At 41.2% G+C, this 21,847-nt stretch overlaps 1 protein-coding gene across 2 annotated transcripts in view; it reads left to right on the top strand.

Annotated features, from left to right (window-relative positions):
• Positions 1–21,847, top strand: part of LOC308077428 (inositol monophosphatase 1-like) — a 647,768-nt gene that overhangs the window by 12,133 nt on the left and 613,788 nt on the right. The window contains exons 7-9 of one of the 2 annotated variants that reach the window (XR_013932400.1): positions 1–109; positions 5,066–5,217; positions 8,481–8,723. Coding sequence is in view for 1 of the 2 variants with exons in the window: in XM_080418114.1 (XP_080274240.1) it covers positions 1–109; positions 5,066–5,217; positions 8,481–8,608 (389 nt within the window). In the remaining variant the exon portion in view is untranslated. Of the gene's footprint in view, positions 110–5,065; positions 5,218–8,480; positions 9,348–21,847 lie in introns of those variants that run through there. The other variant, XM_080418114.1, reaches the window with a different exon arrangement.

Here is a 21,847-nt window from a genome sequence, read left to right as displayed (position 1 = left end):
AGATCAGGAAGTCCATGATCATCAGTGAGCTGGGCTCCAACAGGGACAAGGAGACGGTCACCAAGATCTTCTCCACCATGCAGAAGATCCTCTGTATACCCGTGCACGGGTGAGTTGACGTGCGCTGCATACATGCACGCACGCACGCACGCACACACACACACACACACACACACACACACACACACACACACACACACATACATATGCACACCCTCATGCACGCATGATCAAGTTTTACAACGTTCAATATAGAAATACTATGTTACAAGTACAAGTCGGGAATTAAAAATGTACTTGAGTGAAAGTACAAAAGTATTGGCATCAAAATGCACTGAAAGTACCAAAGGTAAAAGTACTCACTATGCAGGATGTCCCATTTCACAAGTGATCAAAACGTATACAAATCTTTTGAAAATAGCAGATCTACAAGCTCACAACTGTGTTGTGAACTTGTAGATCGGCTATTTTCAAATAGCCAAAGTTTAAAGAGCGTTGAAGTAACTAGTAACTAAAGTTTTCAAATAATTGTAGTGGAGTAAAAAAGTACAATATTTCCCTCTGAGATGTAGTGGAGTAGAAGTAAAAGTACCGGTACTGAAAATTGAAAATAACCCAGTGAGGTAAACATTTCTCAAAATTGTACTTATGTAGAGTACTTGAGAGTAAATGTACTTAATTACACCGCCGTGTAATAGGCATACAAGCTCGCAACGCAACGCATTGTGAGCTTGTAGATCTGCATTTTTTTTGCTGTTTGAAGTACTACAGTATATAGGAGAGTTAAAGTGTTTAACACAGAACCTAGTTTCCCCCCCATAGGAGGGGGGGAATGTGTCCCACAGCAGGGCATAAACGTCATAAACAATACCAGACAAAATGCACCTTTCATGAAAAGACACTTTGTCTTACATTCAATAATGCAGTCACAGTGGGAGAGAGCATTGTGCAGAGTGCAGAAAGGTGACAGAGGGAGATGTCAAGTGGTTTCAGCGTTTTTCCTTTATCTCATTCAGATCGGGGAACGTGTGTCTGTGTGTCATGTTTTTTAGATTCCTTTGGGCTATTCAAAAATAGCAGATCTACAAGCTCATAGCGTGGCACCGAGTGCCGCGCTACGAGCTTGTAGATCTGCTATTTTTGAAAAATGCCTGGCACAAATTATTTTTGAGATAGGGGGAGGTTCTGCAACCAAATACAATATATTTTTGGGGGGGTTGTTGACACGAGCTCATGAGCTTGTAGATCTGCTATTTTTGAAAGAAAATCGTAAGTTTGTGCAAATCTTTGAATATATATATTTATTTCTTAAAGCGAACATTTGTAACTCAAATCTTTGCTTCGTGGGATTCTACAAATGTCTTCTAAAGTATAATTATATATTATTATTTTAACTTATGTTGCTATAATATCAGTGTTTCTTAAACTTTTTCATGTCAACGGTCCCCCAAAATGATTTGTATTTGGCCGTGGACCCCCATCTGAAAACACTTTGTTCCAGGGACCCCCCCAGAAGCAAAGATTTTAGTTTAAAATGTATATACATATATTCACACACATTTTTCACGATTATTTTCAAAATAAATAGCAGATCTACAAGCTCATAGCGCGGCACTCTTTGCCACACTATGAGCTTGTAGATCTGCTATTTTTGAACAGCCCAAAGACATGTATGAAATGACACAGATGCGTTCCCAGTCTTAAAGCGTTAAACAGTAGAACAACTTCATGTCATGTGGGATAAAGGACCACTTCAATCTTTGTGATGCAGCATGCAGGAGCCTGAGTCTGATGGGAGACGCATTCATTCTCTGTGTGAAGGTGGGAGTATTATAGAGGCCAGGCAACAGTGGCGTAAAGTAACTAAGTACATTTACTCAAGTTACTGTACTTATAAGTGCACTTTTGAGGGATTTTTTTTTAACTTTACTGGAGTGTTTACAATTTTCAGTACTTTTACTTCTACTCCACTGCATCTCAGAGGCAAATATTGTACTTTTACTCCACTACAATTATTTGACAACTTTAGTTACTTTGTAGATTTTGATTATTATTACAAAACATACAGTAACCACTTCAGCCCTATATACATTTCAGCCATTTGAAAATAGCAGATCTACAAGCTCACAATGCGTCTTGATGCGACGCATTGTGAGCTTGTAGATCGTCTATTTTCAAATGACTTGTATACATTTGAAAACTGGTGAAATGGGACATTGTGCATAATGAGTACTCTCTACTTTTGGTACTTTAAGTACATTTTGAAACCAATACTTTTGTACTTTTACTCAAGTAAATTTTCGAATTCCGGATTTTACTTGTAACACAGTATTTCTACATTGCAGTATTGATACTTTTACTTAAGTAAGAAATGTGAGTACTTTACCAGGCAATGACTCACGCATTATTGCTACTGACCATATTCACACTCTGGCCATTCTGCTCTTATTTTGAATGGATTATATTTGTGGAAGAAGTACTCACAGTTAAGTACTGAAGAGAGCAACATTGCATTTTATTTAGTTATAAGGCCCTGCGTGGTAAACTTCCTTTATACCTTATCCTCACTTCTAGAACCAAAGGTTACCTGACATTCAACACGTCCACAAACACACATTAGATATACCAGTCCACGTAAGAGCAGCGAACATGGAAAGACTGCTTTCATGTGTTATGCTCCACACAAATGGAACAAACTTCAGGACTCTCTGAAACTGTTGCAATTGGTCTCAACAGAGACATTCAGGGTGCTTCTTGAGGACACACTACATAGAGACATTCAGGGTGCTTCCCGAGGACACACTACATAGTGACTGCACCCGTTTCATGTAACACTGTGTTTATTTGTATCTGTGACGTTGTGTGAATGTGATTAAAATGTTTGTTATTGTTCTTCATTATGTATGCGTTTTATATGTTGTTATCAGGGTGTCCTTGAGAAAGAGAGCTTGCTCTCAATCAGTGTTGATTTCGTCGACTAAAACTATGACGAAAAATGTTGGTCGACTACCTTTTTTCACTGAAGAAAACTAAATAAAAATAAAAAAATCGAAGCTATGACGACTAAAACTACGACTAAATATATTGACAATTTCGTCGACAAATAAAAACTAGACTAAAATGTTAGCGAGGGATCTAGTGGAGAAGAGATCCAGTAGAACTAAAAGACAAGACATTTTATGTTTGGTTGAGCTCAGGTGTAGCAGATCTACAAGCTCTCAACGCGTTGCGCTGCGACGTGTTGTGGGCTTGTAGATCTGCTATTTTCAGCATGCAACCAAGTGTAAAATCAGCCATTACGACGCCATCAAGGCACCGCCAAGATACATTTTAGTCGACTAAATCAACTGTAGATTTAGTCGACTATAATCTTATGATATTTAGTCGACTAAAACTAGACAAAAACTAAAACATTTCAGATGACTAAGATATGACTAAAACTTAATGGAATTTCATTCAAAAGACTATGACTAAAACTAAATCACAATTACGCAGTCAAAATCAACACTGCTCTCAATGGGCTTCTCTGAATAAATAAAGGAAAAATTAATTAATTCAACCTTTATTTAAGATTCTCGGAGAGATCGTTGAGGGAGACCCTCATTTACAATGATGCCGAGATTACACACACACATAAATAACATAAGAGCAACAAGAAAAAACAATAAAGTTGACACAAACAGTTAAAACAGTTGCATGTTAACATCAATCAGTTAAAACAGTTGCATGCATAGGTAATACACGGTTCTTTTATAGATTCCTAAAATGGCCAATAGATACTAGGGTATTCAATTTAAGCTCCTGTTGCAAGAGGTTCCAAGACTCAGGTGCAACAAAGCTGAAAGCAGCCTTTTCCCTGTTCTGAATTGGCAAAAGGAACCAGAAGGATCAGCCAATCGCTGGAGCGGGTTAGAATATGATTAGGTTTCGGACGTAGCAATGATGAGATATAAGGTGGTAATTTTCCAACCAGGGCTTTATAAATAAAAAGATGCCAATGACTATTGCGTCTCTCAGTCAGAGAAGACCAGCCCACCTTATCATACAAGGCACAGAAAAGAAAGAAAGAAGTAAAAGTTGCAATACCACAACGCAGAAATCTTCAGGGTCTAATCCCCTTCAGGGTGATTAGTCCCCTCCCCCTCATCACGTCGGGGTCTAATCAATCACCCCGTCGGGGGGGGGTTTATTTCTCAATAATGATCTGCTTGACCCATTGATTATCCCTTTGCTTTAATCCAGGGGACTTCAACAGGGGGTCCGGGACCCCTAGGGGGTCCTCAGAGTTACTGCAGGGGGTCCACCAAATCTTTGTGTGATATGATTTTTATGTTTTACATTAACCACTTGAACCCTAGCATCCCTTTTCTGAGGAGAACCTTAGAGGCGTTGCAAGCTTGTAGATCGGCTATTTTTGGCAAAGTGGCTATAGGTGTGGAGGGAAAAAAGAGCAGACCAAGTAAAAAAATCACACCCTGTGTGAAGTGGGCGGTGTCTTCCTAGCTAACCACAATACTGAATGGAGTCAACCAATATATATGCTTTGATCTGAAAGAGCCACTTAGTGTCAGCATGTGTCTTGCTAGCTAATCACAATACTGAATGGAGTCGATCAATCATGTACAAAAGATAAATACATTTATCTTTTGTAAAACACACTTTATGATGGACAAAACCATAACTTAAAAAAAACAATAATTTGGTTTTTTTTAAGTTATGGTTGCTTATATAGGGCTATGCACATGTGTCATGTGACACTGGCCAATCACAGTCCTGAATAGATTGTGATTGGCCAATCACAGCGCAGGATAATTGTACAAATTTCCAAACCTCACTTTTAGGGCCGGTTTCACTGCCCAAGATATTTGTACATTTTTCCAAATCTCACTTATAGGGGCGGTTTCACCGCCCAAAAAAAATTATAATCTGAAATTCAATTTGATACAATATAGAGGGGGTCCCTGCTTCATCTCTCTCTCAGATAGGGGGTCCTTAGCCTGAAAACGTTGAAGACCCCTGCTTTAATCCATACCTGTGTGCTGTGACCTTTTGTGACCTGTCATAGGATCCGTGGCTCGGGGACCGCTGCCACCAACATGTGCCTGGTGGCCCAGGGCGCCGTGGAGGCCTTCTTCGAGATCGGGATCCACTGCTGGGACGTCGCCGCGGGGGCCGTGATCGTCACCGAGGCCGGGGGCGTCCTGATGGACGTGGACGGTGGGTTTAGTGGGGGGGGGTCAGGGGTCCCCCAGGGGCCTTGGGGGGGGGGTACCAGGGGGTCCCCAGGGGCCTTGGGGGGGGGGGGGGGGGTACCAGGGGGGTCCCCAGCAAAATTAGTTCATTTCGCATTCAATTCAGCTGAACCACTTGAGCCCGATACACATAGGCTATTTGAAAATAGCAGATCCACAAGCTCACAACGCGTCGCGATGCGACGCGTTGTGAGCTTGTGGATCTGCTATTTTCAAACATTTGAGAACTTTTACTTTTGGTACTTTAAGTATATTTTGATGCCAATACTTTTGTACTTTTACTCAAGTACATTTAGAATTCCGGACTTTTACTTGTAACAGAGTATTTCTGCATTGCAGTATTGATACTTTTACTTAAAGGGCAAGACCACTTTGGTAGAGGTTTGGGTTGTGTAGTTACCTTGCCATGATGTAACTCCAAAGGTGGACAAGAAATAAAAAATTATTGCTGCATTGATTAGAAATTGATAATTCAAAATATGCTCCCCATTGACTTACATTGTACAGTAAAATCGCTCTCAAAGTCGCTCTTTTAGCAGGTAAACGGATGTAAACAAAGTCGATTCAGACAATATAGAACATCACCAAACCCAGTACTGTTTTCTTTTTTAATAAACATGTTAACTTACTGTTGATTTAGCTATTTTTATTAGAAAGAAAACCTGGACTGGATCGGCGGATCCGGATCCGAATCTTCAAATAATAAAATCAACAGGAAGTTGACATTTTTATTAAAAAAATAAACAGTACTGGGTTTGGTGATGTTCTATATTGTCTGAATCAGCTTAGTTTGTGTTCGTTTATGGGCTAAAAGAGTGACTTTGAGAGCTGTTTCAGTGTACAATGTAAGTCAATGGGGAGCATATTTTTAATTATCAATTTCTAATTAATGGAGCAATTATTTTGAATTTCTTGTCCACCTTTGGAGTTACATCATGGCAAGGTAACTACACAACCCAAACCTCTACCAAAGTGGTCTTGCCCTTTAAGTCAAAAAAAAATTGTACTTTTTCCACCACTGGAGGTTTCTGCCCGACGATAGATAGTAATTATGCAACACCGGTTATTGGGGCAGAGACCTTGTCATGGCAGTCAGTGGTTGGTAACCATGGTTACCATGTGGGCATGAGAGATTATGCCACCCCTGATGGGGAAGTGTCGACAGAAAGGAGAAGTGGTGGTAACATTATCACCTCTTCCTCACAGGTCCTTTCTCTCCTTCTGTAGTGTAAACTGAGCCCCATCTCACACACAACATGACATGACAGGAAATTGGGTTTTTTTTTGCTTCAGGGTGGAGGAAGTTATATGACAAACCGTTTACTTAGACGGAACAGCTCATAAAATTCCAGTCATTTTAGATGTTTGCTTTGAAGTGTCGCTAATCACTCACCAACATACAAAGGGCCGTTGAAGCTTGTCCTTGGTGTTGCCAGCTTCTGTGAGAGAAACAAGCAACCAGCCCTATGTCGTTCTGCATGACCGGCGGCTCATAAGGGACATTTAGTGCATGTTTGAGTGTCAGTACACTGCATAATGAGGATTAGTGGGGAAAAAAAACGAACTTTGGAGCTGCTAAAATAGGCGATTTTCATTTATACACATTACTCCATTATGCCAGGGGAAGGGGTTTCCACAATGGACAACAGGGGCTTCTCTGGAAAAATTCAACGGCCCTTTGTATGTTGGTGAGTGATTAGCGACACATCAAAGCAAACATCTAAAATGACTGGAATTCTCCTTTAAAAGGCAAGACCACTTTGGTAGAGGTTTGGGTTGTGTAGTTACCTTGCCATGATGTAACTCCAAAGGTGGACAAGAAATAAAAAATATTTGCTCCATTGATTAGAAATTGATCATTCAAAATATGCTCCTCATTGACTTACATTGTACGGTTAAACAGCTCTCAAAGTCACTCTTTTAGCACGTAAATGAATCCAAACAAAGTTGATTCAGGCAATATAGAGCATCACCAAACCCAGTACTGTTTTTTTTTTTTAATAAAAATGTCAACTTCCTGTTGATTTTACTATTTGAAGATCTGGATCCGGATCCGCCGATCCAGTCCGGGTTTTCTACTTATTAAAAATGGCAAAATCAACAGGAAGTTGACATCTATATTTAAAAAGAAAACAGTACTGGGTTTGGTGATGTTCTATATTGTCTGAATCAACTTGGTTTGCGTTCGTTTTTGTGCTAGAAGAGTGACTTTGAGAGCTGTTTTACCGTACAATGTAAGTCAATGAGGAGCATATTTTGAATTATCAATTTCTAATCAATGGAGCAATTATTTTTGATTTCTTGCCCACCTTTGGAGTTACATCATGGCAAGGTAACTACACAACCCAAACCTCTACCAAAGTGGTCTTGCCCTTTAAGATGAATAAACACTCAGTGGTTCAACCAGTGGTCCTTGAGTGGGTTCCAGGTGGTCCCCAGCTAAATGATGGAGAGTTGGTAACCAAATGGACCCTTATAGATCTTTAACTCTTGAGAGCGTAAAATGAAACCAAATGGACCTTTAATTTACAAGACGTCTTTCACAATTAGAGAATGTAGAAGATTTTTTTATTTCACTGGTGGTCCCCGGACCACTGGTTGAGAACCGCTGTCCCAGAGTAAGGCAGGCTTAGTCTATGTAACGTTTTGTACACTGTAGCAGATCTACAAGCTTTGGATATATACTGTATATATATTTATATATTTAAAGCGAACATTTGTAACTCAAATCTTTGCTTCTGGGGGGTCCCTGGAACAAAACATTTTGAGATGGGGGTCCGCAGGCCAAATACATATCTAAACATGTTTTCTAAATCCTAACAGTATGTTGCTATATCAGAGGTGCTCCAACTTTTTCCATTCCCAAAATGATATGTATTCGGCCGCGGACCCCCATCTCAAAATGTTTTGTTCCAGGGACCCCCAGAAGCACAGATCGGAGTTAAAAATGTTCGCTTTAAAATATATAATGTTCAAAGACTTGCACAGATTTTCAAGATTAAAACAAAAAAGACGAACTACAAGGCACTCGCTCTGAGCTTGTAGATCTGCTATTTTTTTAATAGCCAAATAAATCTTAAAATGACACAGATTCTTTCCCGGTCTTAATGGATAAAAATAATGATCATTGAATGTTCAACAAATATCCTGACTGTGGACAGATTACAGGTCATGCTGTAGCCCTGATATTGAACCCCGGTTTTGTCGTGTTTGATACGATGTGTGCAGGCGGACCGTTTGACCTGATGTCTCGAAGGATGGTCTCCGCCAACAACAAAACCATCGCCGACCGCCTCGTCAAGGAGATCGACGTCTTCCCGGCCGAGAGAGACGACGCTCCCAAGGAGAAGAAATGAGCGTAAACGTCTTTATCGTCTCTTTTCGGGACGATAAACGACGATGCACTGAATGTGTCTGGTCTCATGCTTTTCTTATGGTTTTGTTTTGGCTTATGGACCGATTCATTAAAAGGTCCACTTATTTTTACTTTGGTTAAAATAGGTGTTAAATAGCTCTATATTCTGATAGTGCTCGTTGCTATAGAGTGTTTGTTCAGTAACAGGAGTCTCCATGTCTCTCCTGCTCTTTAATAAACAGAAAATGCATTTTCAGGTCGGGATACCGATTTTATCCAATCAGGATAGAGAACTCAGACAGGATACAGATTAAACAAGTGAAATTGGAAGTGATGACACACAGAAATTAACAGACACCATTGGAACTGGAACACTATAAAAAACGAAGCTGATAAATGGGTAGACTACTCTCTCCTGATTGGCTGAAATGTTGTCACCTACCTGAAAATGTATTTTCTGTTTAATAAAGAGCTGGAGAGACATGGAGACTCCTGTTACTGAACAAACACTAGAAGAATAAAGTGCTTCAACCTTTTAACAAAAAAATATTTTTTTTAACCAAAGAATATCTCTTATCGTAAACCTTTAATTTGTGTACCATCATTTCATATACCACCAAAGTGTCACCAAAGTCGTCAACGTCACACCACGACGGCTCAGATGTGTAACTGTAGAATAAATCAAATCAAACATTCTAACAACGTGCCCTTTTTCTGAATAAAAATACAAGTTATCTTAATTGTAATTGGTGCTCTCATTATTTACATGGCAGATGCTTTTGGAAGAACATTGGCAATATATAATTTTCCAGCGAAAGGGAAATGACCAATTCAGCCAGCAATTACACAAAAAAAAACTTGAGCTTTTACTCCGCTTGTTTGCCTCCTTTTTTATGCGTCTGTCAAAACAATATTGATTGAAGTGGAAGATGGCGGTAATGTTGTGCCTGGCTCCGAGCCCTCGGGGAAATTGCGGGGAATCTACTAATCACGCCCATTCTGAGCTACTCACACAAAATGGAAATTAATTCACACTTTCATGTCAGAGTGTCAGGCTTTATGTAATGTTCCATGTAGGATTCCTACCTATTTTAGTCAACTGAAATGTTTTAGTTTTTGTCTACTTTTAGTCGACTAAATTTACAGTTGATTTAGTCGACTAAAGCCGATCTTTAGAAAATAGCAGAAAATAGCAGATCTACAAGCTCACAACGCGTCGCAGCGCGACGCGTTGTGAGCTTGTAGATCTGATATTTTCAGAGCTCAACACCCGAGCACAACCAAACATAAAATGACATGTCTTTTAGTTCTACTGGATCTCCTCTCCACTAGATCCCTCACTGACATTTTAGTCTAGTTTTTATTTGTCTGTTTTAGTCTTAGTTTAGTATTAGTCCAGGGGTCTTCAACGTTTTCAGGCCAAGGACCCCCTAGCTGAGAAGCAGGGACCCCCTACTCTATATTATATAAAATTGTGTTTCAGATTACAGATTTGACTTAGTCTGCTCATTTTCCCCTCTACACCTATATAGCCTCTTTGCCAAAAATAGCCGATCTACAAGCTCTCAGGCGTTGAGAGCTTGTAGATCTGCTATTTTCGGCTAGTGTTCCCCTCAGAAAAGGAATTCTAGGGTTCAAGTGGTTCATGTAAAAAAAAACTAAATCCTATCACACAAAGATTTGGCGGACCCCCTATAGTAGCTCTGAGGACCCCCTAGGGGTCCCGGACCCCCTGTTGAAGACCCCTGATTTAGTCTAAGCTTAGTAGCTTAGTTTTTATTTCGTTTTTCTCAGTGAAAAAAGGTGTACGATGGACATTTTTCGTCATATTTTAGTCGACAAAATCAACAACACTTCAATGTTGACATAAAGAGATCAACATAGTTGTTTGCTCTACTTTAATGTGACATTAATTTTCATTTGGTTTGTCACACTTCTTAAGCCATAATAAACTGATAGTGGGGGGTGAATGGGGGCACTTATCTAATCACACACTGATGGCTATTTTGACTGTGGAAACCAATCAGTTAATCTATCTCCACACTCCAACACACCTCCTATCTTTTCTAATGTGTAATTATCTGATGGCAGTGAGATTCCACTAGATGTGATTACCCTCATTAGAGAGAAGCAATCTGAGTCGCTAAGTGAAGTCAATACTAGATTACACTTTATAAACACACACCACCGCTCCTTTCTAACTCTATACGCATAGCCACCATGGTGTCAAAGTAACTAAGTACATTTACTCAAGTATTGTGCTTTTTTTAGGTACAATTTTTTTTCTTTTACTTTACTGGAGTATTTCCTATTTTCCAATATTTTTACTCCACTCCACTACATCTCAGAGGCACATATTGTACTTTGTACTCCACTACAATTGTTTGAAAACTTTAGTTACTTTGTAGATTTGGAGTATTATCACAAAACATACATTAACCACTTATTCAGCCCCAGTGGTGGACGAGGTACTCAAACCCAGTACTTTAGTAAAAGTGCAGATGCTAAAGGTCAAATTGACTCCATTACAAGTAAAAGTATCTCGGTCAAAATGTTACTTGAGTAAATATACTTAAGTACAAGTAAAAGTAGAAGTACTTTTATTATATATATATATATATATATATATATATATATATATATATATATATATATATATATATATATATATATATATATATATATATATATATAATCAATCAAGTTGTCTTCGGTTTGTCTTCGGTAAACACAGTAAGTGTAAATGTATGTTTCTTTTGCCGGACCCAGGGGGTCTGGCTTACATAAGGCTTTGTACCTGTTTCGTCCATACATGGGCATGGTCACTTTGTCCTTAGGCCCCAGCCATAAAAGTCTGTCCCCCTTTCGTCCATACATGGGCATAGACACAGGCTGACACGTCATGTGAAGTCTGGGTCTGGCAGAACCAGGTCTCCTGGTCTTGTTTTATGTCTATATGTGTGTGTTTTCGCTTTTATGTAGATCAGGTTTTTTTTGGGCCAATGACCCTCTTAGCAGGGACCCCCATACTGTATATTCTTATTTGTTTTAGAATGCTTTCCATTCTGTCATACAGAAATGTGAATAGCGTGTGCATCGTGGCCTTGCATAGAACGTAAACAAAATTATGTTCAGCTCACAACCCAGATATCGTCATTGAAATTGTCAGCCAGCTTCTGTGCAGTTTTGGAGACGTAAAAACTCCTGACTAGAGACACACATAACTTCAACATGCCAGACAACACTGTTCCGTGTGAAATCCATGGAACCTCAGAATTGGTGACGTAGAGAAAAGCATGTTCTTCACAGCTTCTTCACAGATTTCATGACATCTGACAATTCAGCACTTAAAGGGATATTTCACTTTCAAAAAAACTTTTGGTTATTTTATCATCTACTCAGGCCTTTGTGAGCCTCCAGAGGGAGCCGTGTTTTTTCAATTACTTTTTTCCATTTATATAAAAAAAAAAAAAATAAATAAAAAAAAAATTAAATACAATTAAAAAATAAAATAAATGAAAACAATTATCGGAAAAACACGGCCCCCTCACGCATTAGGAGGGCAGGGTGAGTCACCAGAACCAAGGACGGGTGTTTTCGACTAATCTAACATATGGTTAAAATGGAGTTACAATGGGTTTGTATAGGAAGGGGGCGTGTCTGATAAAATTAATATCAAATATATAAATACTGAATCGAGCAACTTAAAAGCTGTCTGGGGGCTCACAAAACCCTGAGTAAATGATAAAATGACCAAAAGTTTTTTTGAAAGTGAAATATCCCTTTAATCCATTATAAGACCGGGAACGCATCTGTGTCATTTTAAGATTTATTTGGCTATTCAAAAAATAGCCAAAATTATATGAATTATATGAAGTACAGGGGACTTCAACAGGGGGTCCGGGACCCCTAGGGGGTCCTCTGAGCTACTATAGGGGCTCCGCCAAATCTTTGTGTGATAGGATGTTTTCTTTTTTACATTAACCACGTCAACCCTAGCATCCCTTTTCTGAGGAGAACTTTAGCCAAAAATAGCAGATCTACAAGCTCACAACGCCTCGCGCTGCGAGGCGTTGTGAGCTTGTAGATCTGCTATTTTTGGCAAAGAGGTATAGGTGTACAGGGAAAAAAGAGCTTAATCTGAAACACAATGTTATACGATATAGTGGGGGTCCCTGCTACTGCTCTAATAGTATGTTGGATTAATGCATATTTTCAGACATTTAAAACAAAACAAAGAAAATTGTGGCCCCCCTGGAGTGACTCCGAGGACCGCCTAGGGGTCACGGAACCTCTGTTGAATACCCATGATGTAGATATTTTTGTTGGTATCCTTTTAGACCAAAATGTTTGACTGTACTCGTGATGTTTACATTATAAAGTATTCAAGCAACCAATCAACACCTATGTATGTGCTGCTAAACCCAGTGATATTGCAATGCAGTGCCGCCGGCGGCCTGTAGAGGTCAGTAACACACCATCCATATAGATGGTGGCGTGTGTGTGTGTGTGTGTGTGTGTGTGTGTGTGTGTGTGTGTGTGTGTGTGTGTGTGTGTGTGTGTGTGTGTGTGTGTGTGTGTGTGTGTGTGTGTGTGTGTGTGTGTGTGTGTGTGTGTGTGTGTGTGTGTGTGTGTGTGTCACATCTCCAGAACCTTTACGTTCTACACTCTGGTCGGTTGAACTTGCAGTAATTTTTCATGAATGTTTGAATTATTATTCATTAGCAAACGCAGAGTTTTCATTAGTCCCAGTCATGATCATTAAGGCCTAAATGACACGGCATGCTCTGAAGTCCATTTATGCTGTATCAACTATAGTTTCTATAGCCTCAGGATTACAACACTGTGTGTGTGTGTGTGTGTGTGTGTGTGTGTGTGTGTGTGTGTGTGTGTGTGTGTGTGTGTGTGTGTGTGTGTGTGTGTGTGTGTGTGTGTGTGTGTGTGTGTGTGTGTGTGCTGTGGTGGAAAGTAGCAAACTACATTTACTCAAGTATTGTACTTAAGTACACTTAAAAAGTGTAAAAACATGATTTTTTTTTACATTACTGGAGTATCTCCAATTTCCAATACTTGTACTTCTACTCCCCTATCTTAGAGGCAAATATTGTACTTTTACTCCAATTTTACTCCAATTATTTGAAAACTTAAGTTACTAGTTTCTTCAGCCCTATTTAAACTTTTGCGTGCGTGTGTGAGTGAGTGTGTGCGCGTGAGTGCGGTTGCTCGTGCGCGCTTGTGTATGTGCGTGTGTGGGTGTGTGTGTGTGTGTGTGTGTGTGTGTGTGTGTGTGTGTGTGTGTGTGTGTGTGTGTGTGTGTGTGTGTGTGTGTGTGTGTGTGTGTGTGTGTTTGCAAGGGCTTTTCTTTTAGAGCCATGGTGATTGACAAGAAAGCAATACTCCTGATCTGTCATTTAGTATATTGACCAACACACCCATAGGCCTAGTCACAGAATAACAACATAGCGGCCCAGCCGTCCGGCACAAGATTAGAGAGCGTTAGAGAGCATGCACATCTGAGGAGGAGAAGCAACAACAAAGCTCTATATGTCTGAGCGGAGACACAGGACACAGTGTTGTCCTCCAGACCATAAGACCACCTGAGACCACCCATCACTATCATTACTATCAGAGAGAGAGAGAGAGAGAGAGAGAGAGAGAGAGAGAGAGAGAGAGGTGTACTAGAGAGAGATGGAGAGAGAGAGGGAGAATGAGAGGGAGAGACAGACAGACAGACAGATAGAGAGATGGAGAAGGGTGTGCGAGAGAGAGAGAGAGAGAGAGAGAGAGAGAGAGAGAGAGAGAGAGAGAGGGAGGGGGGAGAGAGACAGACAGAGGGAGAGGGAGAAGGATGAGCTAGCGAGAGAGAGACATATAGAGATAGACAGAGAGAGAGAGAGAGAGGGAGAAGGGTGTGCTAGAGAGAGATGGAGGGAGAGGGAGAGACAGACAGACAGACAGATAGAGAGAGGGAGAAGGGTGTGCTAGAGAGAGATGGAGAGAGAGGGAGAGGGAGAGAGGGGGAGAGAGGGAGAGAGAGAGAGAGAGAGAGTAAAAAGTAGGACTATAAGAGAGATGTGGCTGAAATCTATCAAACACGGTTTTCTTCGCTGGTGGATTTATTTTCCAGCGAATGCAGGAGAAATAATGTCTGTGGATGCTTTTGAAGTATATGAACAACTATGTCTCTGTGATTTCAGGCCCCCGCGACCCCCCAAAATTATCATAATAATGATAATTATGCCCCCCCCCCTCACTTCTAATTCCACAGATAGGCATACATATTGTGAAAGTAGCCGAACTATAAGCTTGTTAGATCGGCGTTTGCCTCTCTCCTATACGTAATATTTGGAAATGTATGCTGCAGGGGGTCCGGGACCCCTAGGGGGTCCTCAGAGCTACTATAGGGGGTCCGCCAAATCTTTGTGTGATGGAATTTAGTTTTTTCTACATTAACCACTTGAACCCTAGAATTCCTTTTCTGAGGGGCACGGTGGCGCAGTCGGTAGCGCTGTCGCCTCACAGCTAGAAGGTCCTGGGTTCGATTCCCGCCGGGGACGCTATGGGCACTGGGGGCGTGTCTTCTCCTCCGCGTCATCAGCGCCCATACCCTAGGTGGGGTTGGCGAAAGGGCCTACTCTGTGTGGAGTTTGCATGTTCTCCCCGTGTCTCCTAGGGTAGTTAATACCCTCACAAAAACATGTAGTAATCCTGGTCACTATACCGCCTCCCCCATGACAGCCGGGGCGCCTGATGGAGGGGAAGGCAACTGGTTGGAATAACGTGTTCCTTCCACGCGCTACGTCCTACCAGGGAAACTCCCCCCTGTCAGGTGACAAGAAGGTCAGTTGGCTCTCATGCTTGAAGGAAGCATGAGCTCGGCCCTGGCCTCCCTACTGTGGGGTGACAGGTGTAATACTGGTGTAGGGCTGGTGTAGTGCCCAGGATCACTTAGGAAATTGGCACCGGGTGAAAAAAATGGGTTACAAAAATCGCGGGATAAAAAATTTAAGTAAAAAAAAAAAGAATTCCTTTTCTGAGGGGAACATTAGCCGAAAAATAGCAGTAAAATCTGTAATCTGAAACACAGTGTTAGGCTATATAATTTAAAGCAGGGGGTCTCTTTCTCTTTCTCAGCTAGGGGGTCCTTGGCCTGAAAACGTTGAAGACCCCTGATGCATGGCATTCAATTGTTACTTAAGAAATGTGCAGATTCCCTAAAAGGGATCAATTCATCAACACAGCATAAAAAAGGCCCGCATACCGCTGTCTCAGCTATATATAACAGGATATAACAGGATGTGTGCAGTTCAACATTACCGTATTAAAGGCAACTACAAACGACAGGCTAGTTACTGTTATAATGCAGTATTACACTAGACAAAAAATTGTCTTTGCACTTTCACACTTGGGGTCCGTACATCTACACGTTCTGATTCAACATATAAAGTACTTACTTACCCCATGGCCACGGATGTTACAATTATGTACGGGCCCTCAGAAGTATCCATATCTTCCGTATTGTTAAATAAAAAGCATTTTAGTAATCCAATCAGTGGTCATTTTATCCGTATGCTTTCAACTGCGCGACCCTAGCGGTTGAGAGGTGTATTGCACTATTGGTACATTATGACTTTATGGGAAAATGGCCACCAATCGGATTAAAATGCTTTTTATTGAACAATACGGAAGATACAGGTACTTCTGAGGGCCCGTACATGATTGTAAAATCCGTGGCCATGGGGTAAGCACTTTATATTTTAAATCTGAATGTGTATGTAGATGTACGAACCCCAAGTGCAAAAGTGAAGACTATTTTTTAACTAACAAGGCTATTAAATATATAGTTAGAGTAATATTATTACACTAAATATATTATTACACTAACCTGAAGCCTTTGCGACCGCACATGACTTGTAACCAGGCCAGTTATTTAATGTCAGTCATATGGAACTCTTTCATGGTCAAATCATAAAGTACTGGGTGAGATGCAACAGCTACAACCAGTTGGTCTGGTCCACTGAGAGCTTCCTGAGTCTTGGGACGGTCCGCCTTCGACTCACCCGATTGGACAGAGGGAGAAAATCAGCTCCTGCCTCCAGCAGTTTTATGCTTCCAATGGACAAGTCGTGTAGAGCAGATAAACGCAAGGTCTGCGCGACAAGCGAAAAAATCCACTCTGGCGTGAATCCACGCATTTACATTGACAAAGCATTGGCAGATTCTGCCCCAGAGGTCAAATAAAAGTGCGGTGGGAGCGCGCCCTAAAGGGGTAGTTCACCCAAAACAACATTTTTCTCTCTCGATTAGTCACCCCATGGAGACTTGAATTCATGGATATTGTTTTAGTTTTTGTTTCATTCTCTGAGCCAATAATTTGATGACCAGTGGACCGGTATAGGCAGCGGTTCCGGTAGGAGACACAAAGGAGACTCTACCGGAACCCGTTGCCGGTCATCAAATTATTGGCTTAGAGAATTGCCATTTATCCATGAATTCAAGTCTCCATGGGGTGACTAATCGATAGAAAAAAAGTCATTTTGGGGGTGAAATATCCCTTTAAAAAAAGAATAGGAAAAAAACATAGCATGAAGAAATTACACAATAATAAATGTCATCAACAAATTACAAAACACTATACTGTACAAAGGAGAAATGACATTACCTCCCCTTGTGGTCTCCTGATAGTTGTTCAGGGGATAGTTTTGAAAGAAAAACCCATGATTCCTGCAATCTTTTCCCAGCGTAACGTCTGCAAAGACGCCTTTCTGAAGACATGAATAACCGTGTCTCTGTATAATTACACAGATATATACACATCTGTCTGTTTGCTCTGATCTTCTCTGTAGTGCAGATGAAGTCCTGTGATGTCGGGGCGATAGAGAAGCTTTCAGAAATGACAAAATTGCTTTTTCTTGATCGGCCTCCCGCCGTGCGGGCGGGCGGTCGGTCGGTTCGGGCGTGTGTTTCGCTCGCTCGGCGTGTTAGATGTGTTAGATGTTTGAAGATGTAAAGAAGAAGAGGTGTGGGTTTTTCTTCTTCTGAGTTCTTACTGTCTCTGAGGTAAATTATGTCGTATTAGTATCACATCAAATACAAGGGAGGGCGGTCATAAATACATAACTGTCAGAAGTCTGCTTTCAATACGCTTGTTGGCGGGTTTGAGGGTCAAAGTCATTGTTTTATTTGTTTGTTACATCTTTTGTACAGGTACGTATGAGTAGAACTTATTTTTAGTTCAGCATAGGTCATAATAATAATAATAATAACAACGACGACAGCAAAATATGATTAAAAAGAAGAAAGAGAGAGTGCAAAAAAAAGAGCAAAATGAAAGAGAACGTCAGCCTGTACACGTGCCAGTGGAAAGTAACTAAGTACATTTACTTAAGTACTGTACTTAAGTACAATACTTTACTTTACTTGAGCATTTCCAATTTCCAATACTTTTACTTCTACTCCACTACATCTCAGAGGCAAATATTGTATTTTTACTCCACTGCATTTATTTGAAAACTTTAGTTACTAGTTACTCAGCCTTATATACATTTCGGCCATTTGAAAATAGCCGATCTACAAGCTCACAATGCGTCTCGATGCGACGCATTGTGAGCTTGTAGATCGGCTATTTTCAAAAGATTTTTTATAATGTTATACATTTGAAAACTTGTGAAATGGGACATTGTGCATGATGAGTACTTTCTACTATTTGTACTTTAAGTACATTTTGATACCAATACTTTTGTACTGTTACTCAAGTAAATTTGGAATTCCGGACTTTTACTTGTAGTATTGATACTTTTACGTGAGTAAAACATTTGAGTACTTTTTCCACCACTGAGTAATAATAATATTAACAACAACGACAGCAAAATAAGATTAAAAAGAAGAAAGAGAGAAAAAAAGAGCAAAATGAAAGACATCGTCAGCGTATGTAGCCTACACGTGCATATGAGCTTGGTATATATTATATCTTCTCTGTCGGTTGGAAGCCTCACATACGTCCAAAACTGTGATTTTTCAGGATTCAAACTGAAAAGCGTCGAAAGTAGCAGATCCACAAGCTCGAAACGCGGCGCGATGGGACGGGCTAACATGCCGTGCAACCGCTATTTTTGAGCAGGAGCACGCGCACGCATAGATATGAAGTATCTGTGGCCTGCATGGGTCAACACTTAGTGTCAGCAGTTACTTCCCTTCTCAAGATGGCGCCGCCCAGGGCTGCTATGGCAATGACGTGTGTTGTGTTCTGTCTGTTACGTTTTGTTTACGTGTCCTGTGAACCTTCTTACACTAAAGAAGAGTTGCTGCACATTGGGTCTTCTATAGCCTGGTAAACCCTCCCTCCGGAAATCTCATTTCCATTTGATTTCAGGAGTGAGTCTGGCATGAACCGCCTTTCTGCAATATTGGCTGTGTATGCCAAACCTGTGCCAAACGGCCGAGCCTATCAGCGTCGTCGCTCATTGTTCTGTGATTGACAGCGACAGTTGGCCAATCAGGTGGCGAGTTCGAGTGAGCCCAAAACACGAACGGCAGCCATCTTTTTCTTGTGCGCTATATTCTCCGCTATTTTTTTACTTCAAAAAGCTGTCTAACTTCTATTTTGAGGCACGGAATTTACTTATAAGATATCGTTTGGATAGAATTTAGTTGTTTAACTTCATATATGTGGTCAATTAATCATGCCTATTTAAAAATAAAAATTTAGAGAACCGATAGGGGCGGGCAGTGACACCCATGTATCCGAATAAGGCAACCATTTTGGGCACGGCCGTCTCAAAAGTCCCGTTGCGTCACATTACACTGGTGAACTGCTGATTGGCTGAAGGGGGAAAATTATCATTGGCTGAAGGGGTTGTCAGTCAACGGTATTACTCCCGCCCAACTCCAGCCCACAGCCAATATTGCAGAAAGGCGGATCATGCCAGACTCACTCCTGGAATCAAATAGAAATGAGATTTCCGGAGGGAGGGTTTACCAGGCTAGGTCTTCTACCCCACTGGACATTTTACCAACATTACTCACCCGTTCCACGGACATATTGGATATTCTGGTGAGGGGGACAGCGTTCTTTGCCGCTGCTGTACGTTGGACCAGAAGACAACGGGGGAAGAGAGGAGGTTGTTTGGTTTGCCTACGGCGGAGAGGATCGCGTCCACCACTCCCAGGTATATTCCTTGGCAACGTGAATTCCCTACCAAATAAAATGGATGAACTCCGGCTGCTAGTTTCGAAGGACAATGACTTCCAATCCACGGCTGTTTTCGCGTTTGTGGAGACGCATCTGAAGCCGACAGTCCCAGACGGCGCTGTACAGCTAGAGGGTTTCTCCGCGTTTCGTGCCGACAGAGACTTCGAGGCGGTAGGGAAGTCGCGTGGAGGTGGATTAATGTTCTTTGTAAACAATCGCTGGTGTTCCGACGTGACAGTGTTGCAACCAGTGGTGGAAAGTAACTAAGTGCATTTACTTAAGTACTGTACTTAAGTACAATTTTGAGGTATTTGTACTTTACTTGAGTATTTCCAATTTCCAGTACTTTTACTTCTACTCCACTACATCTCAGAGGAAAATATTGTACTTTTACTCCACTACATTTATTTGAAAACTTTAGTTACTAGTTACTTTTCAGATATAAATTATGATATAATGAAACATACATTAACCACTTTAGCCCTATTTTATACATAGGCTGTTTGAAAATAGCCGATCTACAAGCTCACAACGCGTCGCATCGCGACGCGTTGTGAGCTTGTAGATCTGCTATTTTCAAATATTTAGTAATTTTACTTTTGGTACTTTAAGTACATTTTGATGCCAATACTTTTGTACTTTTACTCAAGTAAATTTAGAATTCTGGACTTTTACTTGTAACAGAGTATTTTTATATTGCAGTATTGGTACTTTTACTTAAGTAAAGAATTTGAGTACTTTTTACACCACTGGTTGCAACAATACTGTTCTATTGACATTGAGTCTCTCTTCATACTCTGTCGCCCATTCTATTCCCCCCGTGAGTTTAATGCGTTCATCTTCGTGTGTGTTTACATTCCTCCGGATGTTGACGTCACCACAGCAGTGGACACACTGACCGAACAGCTGTCGGGGGCGGAGTGCAAATACCCGGACAGTTTGGCTGTGGTGCTTGGGGACTTTAACCAGGCTCATCTTAGCCGGGCTCTCCCCAAATACAGACAGCAAGTCACATGCGCTACTAGGGAAATGAACACTCTTGATCACTGTTATTGCACTATTCGGCAGGCATACCATTCTGTCCCCCGGGCTGCGCTGGGCAAAGGAGATCACCATCTCATCCATCTGATCCCTCGCTACAGGCAGGATATTAAAAATATCAAAACCTGTAGTGCGGAGTTTCAGAGTGTGGTCCAGTGAGGCAAAGGAGAGACTCTGTGCCTGGCTGGAGAATGCGGGCTGTGACCAGGACCTTGTTGAGTGGGTGGGGCCTGAGGCTGGAAACAGTCTGGATGAATACACGGACACTGTGACATCATTCATCAGCCTCGGTGAGGAAGTGTGCGTTCCTCTCCGCTCCAGGAAGATCTACAACAAACGACAAGCCCTGGTTTTCAGCCCATCTCAGGAGGCTGAGGTCAGAGAAGGAGGTGGCCGGGCGTAGCGGTGACGTGGCTTCGTTCAGGCAAGCCAAGTACGGGTTTGCCAAAGCAGTGAGGGAGGACGAAACATCGCTTTTCAGAGAAGCTGCAGCAGCAGCTCTCTGAGGGGAACTCCTCCTCGGTCTGGAAAGGCCTCAAGACCATCACAAATTACAAACCAAAGTCGCCACAAGCGTTCCGACAATCTCCCCCTGGCGAACGAGCTCAATGAGTTCCACTGCAGTTCCTATGCCACCAAATGGCAACGTATTGTAATCCCTCCTCCAACCCAACTGGCTTGATAGACATCTTTCAACTCTTCCTGCCATCCAGCCATAAACCAGCCAATTTGTTCTTTACCTTTACTTAGTGACAAAAATAAATGCAAAATGGCCAGGAGCCAAGGTGTCTACAGCAGGGTAGAACAGATGCCACAGGGAAGAGGGAAGTGTAATTCAACTCAGACATTATGTCAGTTCTTACAATGTTCACTTGATTATAACATTTCTTTGACAGCATTGATTTACGAAAAAAACACAGTTTGAATAATATGGATTTAAGAGTTTTCTGCTCGACAGCAAGGATATACACCGATAGCATTTTCCATTACTTTATGTAAACAACTTCA

The sequence above is a fragment of the Gymnoscopelus braueri genome, assembly GCF_963280865.1.
Source record: "Gymnoscopelus braueri genome assembly, chromosome: 21".
Classification (NCBI taxonomy): domain Eukaryota; kingdom Metazoa; phylum Chordata; class Actinopteri; order Myctophiformes; family Myctophidae; genus Gymnoscopelus; species Gymnoscopelus braueri.
The sequence above is the reverse complement of the archived record's forward strand: the minus strand, read 5'-3'. Positions and strand labels throughout refer to the sequence as shown.